Source organism: Impatiens glandulifera, chromosome 6 (genome assembly GCF_907164915.1).
Source record: "Impatiens glandulifera chromosome 6, dImpGla2.1, whole genome shotgun sequence".
Lineage (NCBI taxonomy): Eukaryota > Viridiplantae > Streptophyta > Magnoliopsida > Ericales > Balsaminaceae > Impatiens > Impatiens glandulifera.
Genome location: NC_061867.1, coordinates 7,361,065 through 7,374,518, shown reverse-complemented (window position 1 = coordinate 7,374,518; position 13,454 = coordinate 7,361,065). Strand labels below are relative to the sequence as shown.

General features: G+C 30.9%; 2 protein-coding genes across 3 annotated transcripts; both read right to left on the bottom strand.

Annotated features, from left to right (window-relative positions):
* Nucleotides 1-1,177: 1,177 nt before the first annotated feature.
* LOC124941461 (mitogen-activated protein kinase homolog NTF6-like) lies at nt 1,178-5,396 on the bottom strand. Its single transcript, XM_047481794.1, has 6 exons — nt 5,162-5,396; nt 4,232-4,361; nt 4,001-4,138; nt 2,589-2,921; nt 1,789-1,972; nt 1,178-1,710 (listed from the first exon to the last, which is right to left on the bottom strand). The coding sequence occupies exons 1-6, from the start codon at nt 5,320-5,322 to the stop codon at nt 1,532-1,534; spliced, it is 1,125 nt and encodes a 374-aa protein (XP_047337750.1). The 5' UTR covers nt 5,323-5,396; the 3' UTR covers nt 1,178-1,531.
* Nucleotides 5,397-7,169: 1,773 nt separating this feature from the next.
* Nucleotides 7,170-12,615, bottom strand: LOC124942087 (probable inactive leucine-rich repeat receptor-like protein kinase At3g03770). Of its 2 annotated transcripts, none has more exons than XM_047482502.1 (7): nt 10,916-12,615; nt 10,368-10,501; nt 9,697-9,937; nt 9,420-9,625; nt 9,293-9,342; nt 9,040-9,151; nt 7,170-7,632 (listed from the first exon to the last, which is right to left on the bottom strand). In XM_047482502.1, exons 1-7 carry the CDS (start codon nt 12,231-12,233, stop codon nt 7,378-7,380), a joined length of 2,316 nt encoding a protein of 771 aa, XP_047338458.1. In that variant the 5' UTR covers nt 12,234-12,615; the 3' UTR covers nt 7,170-7,377. The 2 variants fall into 2 exon arrangements, with proteins under 2 accessions (XP_047338458.1, XP_047338459.1); XM_047482503.1 differs by having other exon boundaries at nt 9,293-9,339.
* Between the last annotated feature and the right edge of the window lie 839 nt (nt 12,616-13,454).

The following is a 13,454-nucleotide window of genomic DNA, read 5'->3' as shown; positions in this document are numbered from 1 at the left end:
GTGGTTTTAGTTTCTTAAATTTAATATATATATATATATATATATATATATATAATTTTTTTCTCTTAAAACTATTAAAAAATAAAATAAAACATATAATAATTTAACTTAACTTGGCGGTAGAATTGATAAATTCATATCTTTAGGTTAACTATAAATAAAAATTAATTAATTAATAGGAATATTAAAAGATTTCACAAAATATTACTTCCATACCATTTTATTGATGGGTAACCATAGATCTCATCTAATTATTTATTTATTTTTATATTATTATAAAACTCTTAAAAGTAGATATAATTAAGAAATTAAATAAGAAAATGTAAATAAATTTATATGTAATTAACTTTCTTTTTTTTTTTTTTTGAGAAATCCCATTTAATCTGCATCCAATAAAATACTTTCAAAGATTCATCTCTCAAAGGTATTTTCAAATGGGTTTATTTAAACAACTTTATGAATCTCTTTCAATGTTGAGCTTCCATACTAGATTTGCCAATGCTTCAATTGTGTTTAGATGACACAAATATTTTGAAAATAACCATAGTATAGCTCAAAAGACAAAAATATCTTACATAATAAACTATAGATTCCAAATTCGATTCATAGATGTGAGAATCATAATAGCCACCCCAAGAATAAACCCGAGTCACAAAAATATAAAAGTTTCAATTTCAATTCTCCCTTAACAATGTTTTGTTTGAAGTAGAAATCATATGACATGGTATAACTCAAATGACAAAAAATCTTACCTAATAAACCACTATAGATTTCACTACAAACTTTCTAATTAACCGGAGGCTCTAACTGTGGGGATCATGTTAGTCATCCCGAGAATAAACCCAGGTCACAAAAAACGGAAAAAAAAGTTTCAATTTCGATTCCTCCTAACAAATTTTGAAGTGGAGGTCATGTAGGTAGTTTACAATTGGGGTCATAACTTGATCTAGAGAATAAACCTAGTTTTCAAATAACTTCTATAGCAAATACTTATAAGAGGGAATCAAACTTAAGATTTTCAACCTTCCAATTGAGCATAGACTAACCACTTAAACTAATCTTCTATGGATAAACGAACAACTACAAACATTTATACTTCTAAGAAGAGATGAACAAGTAAAAGATGAATAAATTTGAATTATAACACAAATCTTAAAATTCTCCATATCTTGATAAAAAAAAAAAACTGGCAGCTTTTTGCATTAAACAAGCAAACTAACTGCTTTTTGAAAACTTCATATCATACACCAATGGCTTCAACCATTAATGCAATGAACATGATTGACTTACTAAATACAAACTTATTAACCACCAAGTAATGAGAATACAAGAAGATCCCAAACCAGAATAATGATAAATATATAAAAATCCTCCTTTTCGCGTTTCATTTCTTGAAAGGCGTATATATATATTAACCGATACAACAAATATACTTAATGTGTACAACCTCCCATGTTGTACATCCTATTCACGAATAAAAGACACTCGTTTTAAGTGAGAAAATAGGAAAATGCATGCAAGTTCAGAACGGTTACCCTGTTAGTTTCTCATTTGGATTGAACTGAAGTGATGATTCCCATATGAGATCCTTTATGTCATCTTCACTCAAAGATGCCTGTTCGAAATCAAAATTAAAAGGAGACAGACAAGTTGGTTCTTCATTGATCTCGTGAAGACTTGACAAGTAAGGATGATTCAGTGCTTCTTCAACTGCAGGTGTAATCAATCAGTTAAAATGGTACAAATTTGGAAAGTGAAACAGTTAAAGAATAATGCTTGGGCTTTTACCAGTTATTCGTTTTGATGGGTCGAAAACCAACATCTTATCGACAAGATCCATGGCTTCTGGGGATAAATCGGGGAATTTCTCTGCAAATGTCCATTTTGGGAATTTAGGAAGTTGTTTGACATACTTCTTAGCATTCTCACTTCTTAGAAATCCAAGATCTTCTTCTTCTGGTGAACCTAATAACTGTTCACAGGTAGATCAGAATAAAAAAGAATGGGGTTAATTCTTGTTTCAAGCAAGTTAAAAGGCAGAAATGAACCGGATATGGAATTTGTTTGATCCCTAATTATATTTTTAAATGTTATAAATAATATAAGTGTATTTTAGGATTTTCAATTCATGATATGAGAAAGAAGTGATGAATGATAAAATGGTGATTTATCTTGCCTTTGTTTTATAACTCACTATCTTTTTTCTGGCCATATTTTTCTAAAACCAGGATTTATTCCCTATAGCCACTTCAATCAAGGCCTTCAAATAACCAATTATCTAATCAACAATTTACTTATCATCCTCGGTTATTAATAAAATGAAAAGACCAGTCATTTCTTAAAATCTCTCTTCTGATTCAAAATCGTGGTGTGGTGTAACGTGCATCATTCAAATAATCAACCAAAATAATCTCTTACCAAATGACCTATATCTTACATCCCCACCCACCTTCTTAAAAAAACTAATTCAAACAAGGTTATTTGAAAATAACCACTTGGTTATTGAAATAACCCTACATCAAACAAGGTATTGAATAAATCAAAATATTCCACATCAAACAAGCCCATGAAAATACTGGAAAAAGTACCTGTATGATGAGTACTAATTGCTGAACATAATCTTTACCAGGAAACAGAGGTTCCCTGTTGAGAATCTCCATTAAAATGCAACCAACAGACCAAATGTCAATAGCTGCAGTATATTCTGAGCAGTTAAGCAACAACTCAGGGGCCCTATACCAACGAGTTACAACATATTCTGTCATATAGTCAGACTCCGAGGTGGTTCTTGCAAGCCCAAAATCACATATCCTTAGGTCACAATTTGAACTAAGAAGCAGGTTGCTTGGTTTCAGATCTCGATGCAATACATTGGCTGAGTGTATGTACTTTAGACCTCGTAATATCTGGTACAGGAAATACTGCAAACACAAATGCAGTGTTATTGCAGCAATTAGATATTTTGAATATTGCATAAATGATAGGTTTCAAAGGACTTATAAAACACATAAGATTCTCAAAATTCAACTTGATGCTTGTAGACTTATGATACGCTGAGAAGCAGCCAAGAAAGAAAGTATCTGAACGCTGAGAGTCCACTCCCAAGAAAACAACCAACTTATAAGATGTCATGTGTCAGACACATGCAAGAAGATTTTTAAGAATATATTATTAGCATGCAAATAGATATGACTATTGTAAGTAAGATAAATTTTGAAAAATAAAGTGTAGTAGTTCTCTAAGGATATGTTTAGTCATGATAGAATTGGAATTGAGGGTTCAATTCCAAATTTATTGTTTGTTTGATGACTTAAAATAAGGATTTGGAATTTCAACGGGATTGAAATGTGTATGCTATTTTTTTTTTATCAAATTCTCCCTTACTACTTCGGAATTTCAATTCCATGATTGTATTAAGAAAAAGAATTGAATTGTAATTAAATTCCAATCATGCCTATCCAAACCTAGACTAAGTCCTTCCCATCTTCTCAAATGTTCTACAAACCCAATTGAGGGTTTGCATCAACTTACTTAGTTGGATAATTGAATATCTATAGAAAGGTACTCAGCTGCTAAGCCACTAGCTTCATTCAAGTTCAGGATGAACCAGAAAAAATGGAGTTAATCTTTTTCTTCATCTTCTGGGGAGGGACTGTGAGAGCCTTCAGAAGTAGAAAACCCATTTATTTGTGATTAATCTACTGAGGAGAACAATTGCCAATGTAGGATTTGAAATTAACCAGGAGGAGAAACAAATATATGAGTAAGAACCCTAAAACTGAGCAGAGCCGCATTCAACCAATTATTCTTTATAGAGGTGTCAAACGATACCAGCCCTCAAGTAGTATTAATGAGGACCAATTGTCAATATATACACTATTGTTTCATGAATGCTGAATAATCATGAGTAAATGGTGATCTAGATAATAGAAATAACATAACTAGATAATCATCAATTGCAACAATAACAAGAGAGAAGAGTGAACATAATTATGGTTACCTGGCAATGATCCTCCGTGAGAACCTGTGTAGAATTTATTATCTGATGAAGATCAGTATCCATCAGTTCATAAACAATATAAACATCATTGAAACTCTCCTTCTCCGGCGGCCTTATGATATCTTTAATCTTGATAATCTGCCATACAGGAAGAATATACAGTTAAACATGAATTTCATAAAACAAAGATTAGTTCAAATGAATAACTACTATATCAAGATTCAGTAATACATTCTCATGGTCCATATGGCAAAGAAGTTTGATTTCACGTAAGGTCCTTTTAGCATCTATCCTGTTTTCAAAAGCATTTCCAATTTTCTTGATTGCAACCTCTTCCTTAGTCTCTGAATTTCTAGCAGAACTGTAAAACAGAAGAAACAAACTAATATTGCATTAACAACAGTTAAGAAGCTTATCCGAATTAGAAGCATTAAACCTTGAAAACAATGTCAGACTAAATCATGAGCTACTGAAACATCTAGCTAAAATTTAGGCTTCTTAGTTCATACTACCATCATATGAGATCAAAATTGAAGTGAATATGAAGTTCAAAAGAGTAAGAACTGACAAATAGAATTCATCTCAGGTTCTAAGAAGCTTATCCGAACAAAAGAAGCATTAAACCTTGAAAACTACGTCAGACTAAATCATGAGCTACAGCAACATCTAACTAAAATTTAGGCTTCTTAGTTCATAAAACCATCATATGAGATCAAAATTGACGTGAATATGAAGTTCAAAAGAGTAAGAACTGACAAATAGAATTCATCTCAGGTTCTAAGAAGCTTATCCGAACAAGAATCATTAAACCTTGAAAACTACGCCAGACTAAATCATGAGCTAGATCAACATCTAACTAAAATTTAGGCTTCTAAGTTCATACTATCATCACATGAGATCAAAATTGAAGTGAATATGAAGATCAAAAGAGTAAGAATGGTGAAAGTACTTCATCAATCAAATCTGACAATTAGTTGTACTGTAAATATAAGTCATATTCTAGTAATCATTTGTGGAACAGATTTAGAATTTGATAATGTTGCTACAATGTGCAATGAGATTATTCAAGTCGAATAAAACAGTTCTATATTCCTAAAACAAAAGCGAGAAGAATAGAACGAACATTTCGATGAAATCTAAACGAAGGATTAAGGAAATTACCAAACGACACCATAGGCGCCTCGGCCGATTGGCTGAATCGGAGGTACATACTTTGCAGGAACTTCAAAGAGGTTTCCAAGCAGATTATGCTGAATATACCTTCCTCCATGCGTCAAAGTGCTTTTTACAGCATTGGCGGCTGGCGGACTTTCATTCTCCATAGTTTCTATCCTTCTTTCTCTCTCTCTCTTCTTCTTCTCTCTCCTCTGGTGTGAATTGTGATGGATTTTGTTGGAGAGAGTGACGATTGACGAAGATAAAGGCGGTTCTAGTTATCTTATTATTTTGAAAATACAACATAAAATTAAGACCTTATACTATTTTCTAATTTTATATAACTCTCTTCAAGTTTTACTTTTTTATTTAATCTCTCAAAGTTTTATATAGTACGGGTCTATTTAACCGTTAATATTAGTGATGACAATTATAATCTGTCTCGCGGTTTTCAATCTGAAATTGTCCTGAGGTCATTTTTTCTCTGATTTGATCGGTAGTTGATCGAAAATGTGGCGGAGATTGTATTTATGTTCTCCGTCCCGATCTCATAACGATTCTATCATGAACACTAATAAACACAATTAATATATAATATCACCCATATATTTATTTATTTTTCATATTTTATAAAATTTTAAGTGTTTTTATAATAATATAATTTTTTATATATTACCATATAAATAATATTTAAAAAATTGTTCATATAATTTTTTCAATTTTTTTTTTAAAGAATATTGTATAACAGTGTCATACAGAAATTTCTCGAGATCGAATTAGATGAGAATGGTAGTAAAAAAATAACTGAAATAGAATGATGCAGAATTATTACTGTCATCTTTAGTTAATAGTATTTTAAATTATTAATGAATTGTTTTTAATATTTGTTAGTCTTTTGTAATATAAGTTGTTTATTTTATTTTTAATTAGTAAGTTAGAATTGCAATTTTGAGGTTTAAATAAAAACATAAGTATAAGGATTTAAATAAAGATTGAGAAATAGTTTGAGAGCTTATTTATTATTATGCTTTATAGCTGTTATAGTGGCTACATTTATGAGTTCAAATTTTGAAATAAAAATTAAGAAAGAGAGGTGTCCACCACCTCAACATCAATTCAAAACTTTGATTTAATATAATTGTTTTTATTATTCCATTTGACTTTTTATTTTTTTCTTAATTTAAATAAATTAAAAAGATAAAGAAGAATAAATGGATATACTTTTAAACTTTGAACAATAATATTAATATTAAAAGCAGCAATAGAGGAGTGAATTTGGGAGAGAAAAAATACAGAAAAGAGAAGAGATAAATTTCTTATTTTTTTAAATTAGGAGTAATTCCTTCTCAAATTCTCACTTTTAATTATTTCTCTAATATTAATTAATACTTAATTTTAAAATAATAAAATTGTTTAAAACTATGAATACAGAAAGTAAATAAAATTTATAAAATATTACAAAATAACGCACCTTTAAACAAGTATGTATCTATTTATTTTTTAATTTCCCATTAATTACTTTTTCTTTTTAAAATCATGCAATGATTATAAATGAATCAAAAAAATTATAAATAAAAAGTAATTAGAATATTAATTTAAATTATAAACGAATCAAACAATCATAAATAAAAAGTAATTGAAATATTCATTTAGATTATAAATGAATAAAAAAATTATAAATAAAAAGTAATTGGAATATTAATTTAGATTATAAATGAATCAAAAAATCATAAATAAAAAACTAATTAAAATAAAATAATATTTTAAAATATACCTTAATTATTTTACTCCTAAGTAACAAAACTTAATCACAAGTTTTAAACCTTTCACAAGATTTAGTATCATATTTTAAAAAAGAATATCAACTTAGACTAAATAAAATAATTAGAAATAAATGCAAGCAAATATGAAAAAGAAATCAGAAATCATACAAATATGATAGAAATGACCTCCAATCCACTGGGTAAATTAAAATCAGAGCTTAAATATTAACCCTAAAAGTTCATAAACATTCAACAAAAGTATGCATCATTTTGTATAAACACAAGCAAAACCATTCATACTACATAAGATTCATAGCTGCAAATTTGAGAGTATTAGCCTAAAAGTGGCTAAAACCTACTTTCAAAAATAAAATATCAAATTTCATTCATTGTCAAGAAGGCAAAATCCCATAGTATTTCGTCAATTAAGAAGGAAATTTTATGTTTTTCGTGTTGCTCTTACTGTCTAACGAGTGTCGGGTTGAAAGAGGATATAGGAGAACCGTCATTGCTCTGTGCATCGTGTACCTGAGCAGCAAACTGCAAGTTCCAAAGGACATCATCAATCAAAGGCCTTTCAGAAGTGTTCTTGTGCAAGCATCTGATGCAAATTTCCATAACTGTCTTCAATGATTCTTCTGAATGTATGTACTGAATTGCTGGATCAACTATGCTCCTTCTAGCTACACCTTCAGCACTAATGCATATTTGCAACTGCATTCATTCAATCAAACAAAACAAAAAAAAATGCTTCAATTAGCTTTTGTTAGGATTAACTCAAGCTTAAAATTGAAGCCATGTATCTTTTTAAACAAGGTTTATTCCAATTGAACTCCTGGTGGTGGGTTACATTTTGCCAAAAGTTTCTTCTTTTTTATGAGAAACGAAAAATGGACAAGTAAAAAATGCATATAGTCATGTCCATTGCAGTTGAGTTGTTTAAGCAGGAGGTCACGAGTTAGACCCATATTCAAAAACAAATAAATTATTCAAATTCAAATTGAACCTTTAAGAGAAGGATGAATATATTGCACAATGTTCATGTAAAAGAAAAAAGCTGACCACCATTAAACACTAAGAATTTCAGATTTAATTGTGAAGAATGGTGTTAGAATTCCACTACTTAGATAACCAAGAAGAGAAAGGTGAAACGAGCCAAAAATCATATTTAGGGGGTCATGGTGTTGGGATGTTGTGTTAGCCTCCTTTGGGGAATAACCTCGGTTTAAAAAAAACATGAATATCCTCAGTATTCACTAGATTATGCTCAGTTAGAAGGAAAACGGTTTAGAAGCGAAAGAATGAAGTTTTTGCCTTAACTCTGCACATGATGAGATTTATTTGAGTTTTTTGGGATCTGATGTCTCTTTTTGTTTTTGACTTAATTTTCTTTTCTTTCTCCCCTTCAGATGTACTTTGTGAACTCATTTCATGTTCATTCCTCCTCTTAATGATACAAATGTTGACCTTTCAAAAAATTATATATATTACATGAAAACAAGAGTTATTTATGGGGAACCCTTTGTGTTGACATGTAAAACTCAAACTTGACAAAAAAAAACACGGGGCTTAATTTCAACAAAATTTAAACCAATAAAAACCCTTTGTGTTGGCATGTAAAATTCAAACTTGACATAAAAACATGGGGCTTAATGTCAACAAAATTTAAATCCAATAAGAATCCTTTGTGTTGGCATGTAAAACTCAAACTTGATAAGAAAAACACGGGCTTAATTTCAACAAAATTTAAATCCAATAAAAACCCTTTGTGTTGGCATGTAAAACTCAAACTTGACAAAAAAAAATGGGGCTTAATTTCAACAAAACTTAAATCCAATAAGAACCCTTTGTGTTGGCATGTAAAACTCAAACTTGACAAGAAAAACACGGGGCTTAATTTCAACAAAATTTAAATCATAAAAACCCTTTGAGTTGGCATGTAAAACTCAAACTTGACAAAAAAAAAACTGGGTTTAATTTCAACAAAATTCAAATCCAATAAGAACCCTTTGTGTTGCATAATGAATTTTATGAAAATATTGCATTTTTATAGGTGCATAAAACAACATCCACTTTACTAATGCCAAGGAAGATGCAGTGTATTATAAAATTGCAACTAACTTGATATTTTGCGACATCTATTTCACGCTTCGAATTGATTGGCCTTCCAAGCAGAACTTCTAATAGAATGACTCCAAAGCCATACATATCGGATTTCTCCTCTCTTCTTTCCCTTCAAAACAGAGTATAGATAGAATCAAAGAAAATAAAAAAGGGATTACATGCTAATCAAACATGAATTAGGATATCCTTAAAACTTTACATATTAATTAAAACCCATGACAACAAACCTTAATCACTATATACACAATACCTCGGTTTTAATTCATTCCGCGCACCAGAAGGAACTTCAATACCATCCTGCTACATAAACATACCAAAAATGTCAGTCCATCAAATAAAACATTCTATAAGGAATTTTCAGTCATTAATATACGTACCCTTATTAAGCTTCCCGATAAAAGAGCCAAGTTGTAACCGCTAATTTTTGCAACAAGGTTCTGATCCATTAAAATATCGGTTATTTTCAAATTATTTGTAAAGACTCCAGGAACGATCCCTGTATGTAGAAACTGGATACCCTTTGCCACCCCTGTTACAGCTGCTATTCGCTGTGACCAAGTTAGTTTTCTCTGGTAACAACCCTCTGCCCAACAAATATCGCAAAATGAGAAGCTGAAAATAGTGGAAAAAATAACTATTTTGTTAGTGGCTTACCAGAAACCCAACTCCTGAGTGTTCCATTAGGTACATATTCAAAAATGATAAACATCCTGCTAACAGTTGCATCATCCAAGTAACACTCAAAGCAATGTCCAAGAGCACTAACCAAATGCTTATGTCTAAGTTTCCAGATCAAATCAATATGATGCATAAAGCTTTGAGTTCCTTGCCGTCTTTTCGTTTTCACACATCTTATAGCCACAACCGAACCATCTTTCAGCTGCCCTCTGTATATCTGAGTTCAAATCGAAAAACCATTAGGCTATGGGGATTAGAATTGGAATTTAGGGTCCAATTCCAATTTTGTTGTTTGTTTAAAGACTTAAAAAGATGAATTGAAATTAGAACTAGAATTCTCATGTGAATTTGTATAATTTGTTTAGGTACAATTTCCAATATAATCTTCCACGATTCAAGCCAAGGTCATCTTCTATAACTATTTGTTAATTAACTGGAAATGGGTTTATATATTGTTAGATAAGTCTTATAGATAATTAAAATGAAGAATAAAAATAGTAATGAAATTGGGAAAATATTTAAATAAATCTCTTAAGAATTATAATTCAATGATTTCTCCCGACACAGGACTTAGCCTTACATTTTGTACACAAAAGTCATCCAAAACTTTAACTTTCCATAGATTTTTTTTAGATTGATTCGCTTACCTGACCATGAGAACCTTCGCCAACAAAATTCGATGTGTCAAAATTGTTGGTTGCTAACTCGAGCTCCTCCAATGAAAAGGTCCGATAAGCTGGAAGACAAAGAGCTCCTATCTTCATTGCTTGAGAAATATATCCTTCAATCACAACAAAGATATCCCCTCTTTACAAATTATGATATTCTTATTATACCCAATAGGAAACACTTTATAAATATGTTTATGTATTCGAATCCAAAAACATAAATAATTTTTCGAATTTGTGTCTCACTATGTTTAGTTTTCAAACGTTTTTGTATCTGGATCTAGATCCATATACTAAAACAAAAATAAAGTGCTTCCAAATAGGTATTACATCAAAATTAAGAACTCAAAAATTGACATAAAAACACATGAATACCCAAAATTTCAATTGTACCATTCTAACCAATTAACTCTAGCTAAACATTAGATTTTCAAGAACTGAAACAATCCATGCTCAATACACAAACAAATTTGCAGAACTGGCATACAAGATAGCTTAAGAGAGAAAGAGAGAGAGAGAGAGATTACTTGTATCAGCAAGAACTTTTGAGGAGTACCCAGTTGATGATGCATTCTCAAGACTTGATCTTTGAAGGAAATTCCCCCTTGGCATCTTCAAACTAACCTTTCTAGCGAATAAAAATACAAAACCAACAAGAATAATTCCACCAACGATCCCAAGAACAATGCTCATCGCAAGAACACCTCTACTAGGATGCTTAGATTTATTACGATCAGGTCCCACTGCCAAAGCTTCGATTTGGCAGAAAGATAACGGAAGCTGGCTTAAATCTCCAGTGGATAAACAATTGTTTGAATAAAGACCTATTCCATCCTTGAATAGAGATTGAAAACAGCTAGGCAAACCTCCAGTAAGAAGATTGGACGAGAAATTCACAAATTCAAGTTCAGAATTGCAAGATAAATTCTCATAGAGCATTCCGGTCAATCTGTTGCCAGAAATGTCAAGCTTCTTGATCGATGGTAACGATAATAGAGGCAATGGAAACGGACCAACCAATCTATTCAAAGAAACATCTAGTTTCTCGAGCTGATAACAAGACGTCAACTCTTTCGGAATTCCAGATCCAAACTTGTTATTCCTTAAAACAAGTGTAACCAGTTTGTCACACAGATTAGGAAATTGAGGCCCGAAGAAATTCCCATCCAAATCTAGAACCTGCAGATTCACCAAACTTCCAAGATCCGGCACTTCACCAGATAACTGGTTATGAGCAAGAGAAATAACTCGAAGATTCTCCAATCTTCCTAATGATTCCGGTAAAGTACCATTCAAGGAATTGTTTCTTATGCTCAAAACAGACAGAGCAGACATCGAACCAACCGAATCCACAAGATGACCCGAGAACATGTTCCTGTCGAGGATGAGTGTCTGCATATTTGTCAAATAAGAAATTTCATTCGGAATGGAATCATATAGGAAATTCGAACTCATATTCAGAATTTCGAGAGATGACAGCCTCGCAATTTTTCGAGGAAGAGGACCCCATAAACCTAGAGAAACCAGCGTGAGGACTTTAATAGTTTGAAGTTTGGAAAGAGTCCTTACAAAGGAATCAATAGAGAAATTAAGTGGTAATGGAGGATTTCCTTCATTCCCAATGATATGAATCTGGGTTATGCTTTCTTCATAGCAAGTAACAGTTAAGGATTGAGTTGGTTCAATGTTGCAGAAATCCGTTTTCGTGTTCCAGCTACTTAAAACAGATGGGTAGTTGAGAAGAAATTTGATTTTTAATAAAATCTTTGCATTTGATGATTGATGCTGTTCAGAGAAACAGATGGAAAGTAGTAAGATAAGAACTGTCAAAATGATATTCGCCATTGAGAAAGCAGCAATGAAGAGGAAAACAAGTATGTAAATGAAGGAGATCAATGGAAACTTCTTTGAAGCATTAACACAAACACCTGGTGCCCATATTTAATAAAGTGAAAGAGCAGTTCATGAATCTTACTCTTGAAGATATTTAAGTAGAAGCATTTAATCAGTAAGAATTACTTCTGGGTATGAGCTTTTGGAAACTTTAACACTTTGATGGAAGCCATTGTCGAATTAAAAACTGAGAGTCTAAGTAAAGATAAAGCTGAAAGATTCTTACAAAAATAGGAATAATAATAACCCTTTATTCTTTGTCTGGAAAGAACGTGTGAATTAGAATTGCAGTTCATGTATTCCTTTTGAGGGATAATTTCCAAATAATTAACAATGTCGTTATCATGCTTAGCTTACAATTCGGTTTGAGTTTTCGCCTTTTGAATTCGGATATTGAAGACGAACTTTGGCTGAGATTGTTTCGTCTATTGACTGAATCAGTCATGGTGTATTCTGCGGCAGCACGGCGACGGCGACGGCGAGTCGACGACCGTTTATCGCCGTTGTTCATCGCCATTTGAGGCATCTAGTTTTCTCACTCTAGATTTCTACTGTATAATCACTAAATCTGAACCATTTTTTTTTCCTTCAAGATAATGATATAACCTTTTATTAATAAAATTAAATTAAATTATTAATATAAAAATTAAACTCATGCAATAAATTTAACAAAATAATATTTTTGAGACAATAAAAACTTGTTTAGTGACAGGGTAACGAAGTTGAAACTAAAATAAAATAACGAATTTTGATGTAAAAATAAAAAAATATCATACTATAAAATAATAAATTTAAAAAAATAATCATTTCAGAAAATAGCAATCACGAACAAAAGCGAAACCATATAAATTCGGGACAAATACATTCAAATAAACTTGATTTTCAGTTAAAATGTTCTAAAATTATTCTTATTATATTTTAGACATAAATTTTTTTATTTCTCTAAAAATGCAAATTTAGCAGACTACATAAGATTTGACTTTAGTTTTTGTTATATTTTCGATTAGATTATCAATTTTATATATTGAAATATACAATCAAAATTTTCATTTATTGATTGGTTATTAGTTTGAAAAAAATGGCCAGTTTGCATATAATTTGATTTAATTAAGTTTTTTATTTTAAGAAGAAAACAAATTTACTGTTATTATTTATATTCTAGGGAGTAATATA

Excerpts from the sequence above, each read along its gene's own strand:
- LOC124941461 (XM_047481794.1), bottom strand. The coding sequence starts at position 5,322 with ATGGAGAATGAAAGTCCGCCAGCCGCCAATGCTGTAAAAAGCACTTTG. Across the intron at positions 4,139-4,231 it reads GCCATATGGACCATGAGAAT|ATTATCAAGATTAAAGATAT; the intron begins GTATTACTGAAT and ends CCTGTATGGCAG. Across the intron at positions 2,922-4,000 it reads TCACGGAGGATCATTGCCAG|TATTTCCTGTACCAGATATT; the intron begins GTAACCATAATT and ends TTGTGTTTGCAG.
- LOC124942087 (XM_047482502.1), bottom strand. The coding sequence starts at position 12,233 with ATGGCGAATATCATTTTGACAGTTCTTATCTTACTACTTTCCATCTGT. Across the intron at positions 9,152-9,292 it reads CGGAATGAATTAAAACCGAG|GGAAAGAAGAGAGGAGAAAT; the intron begins GTATTGTGTATA and ends TCTGTTTTGAAG. Across the intron at positions 7,633-9,039 it reads TAGATGTCGCAAAATATCAA|TTGCAAATATGCATTAGTGC; the intron begins GTTAGTTGCAAT and ends GAATGAATGCAG.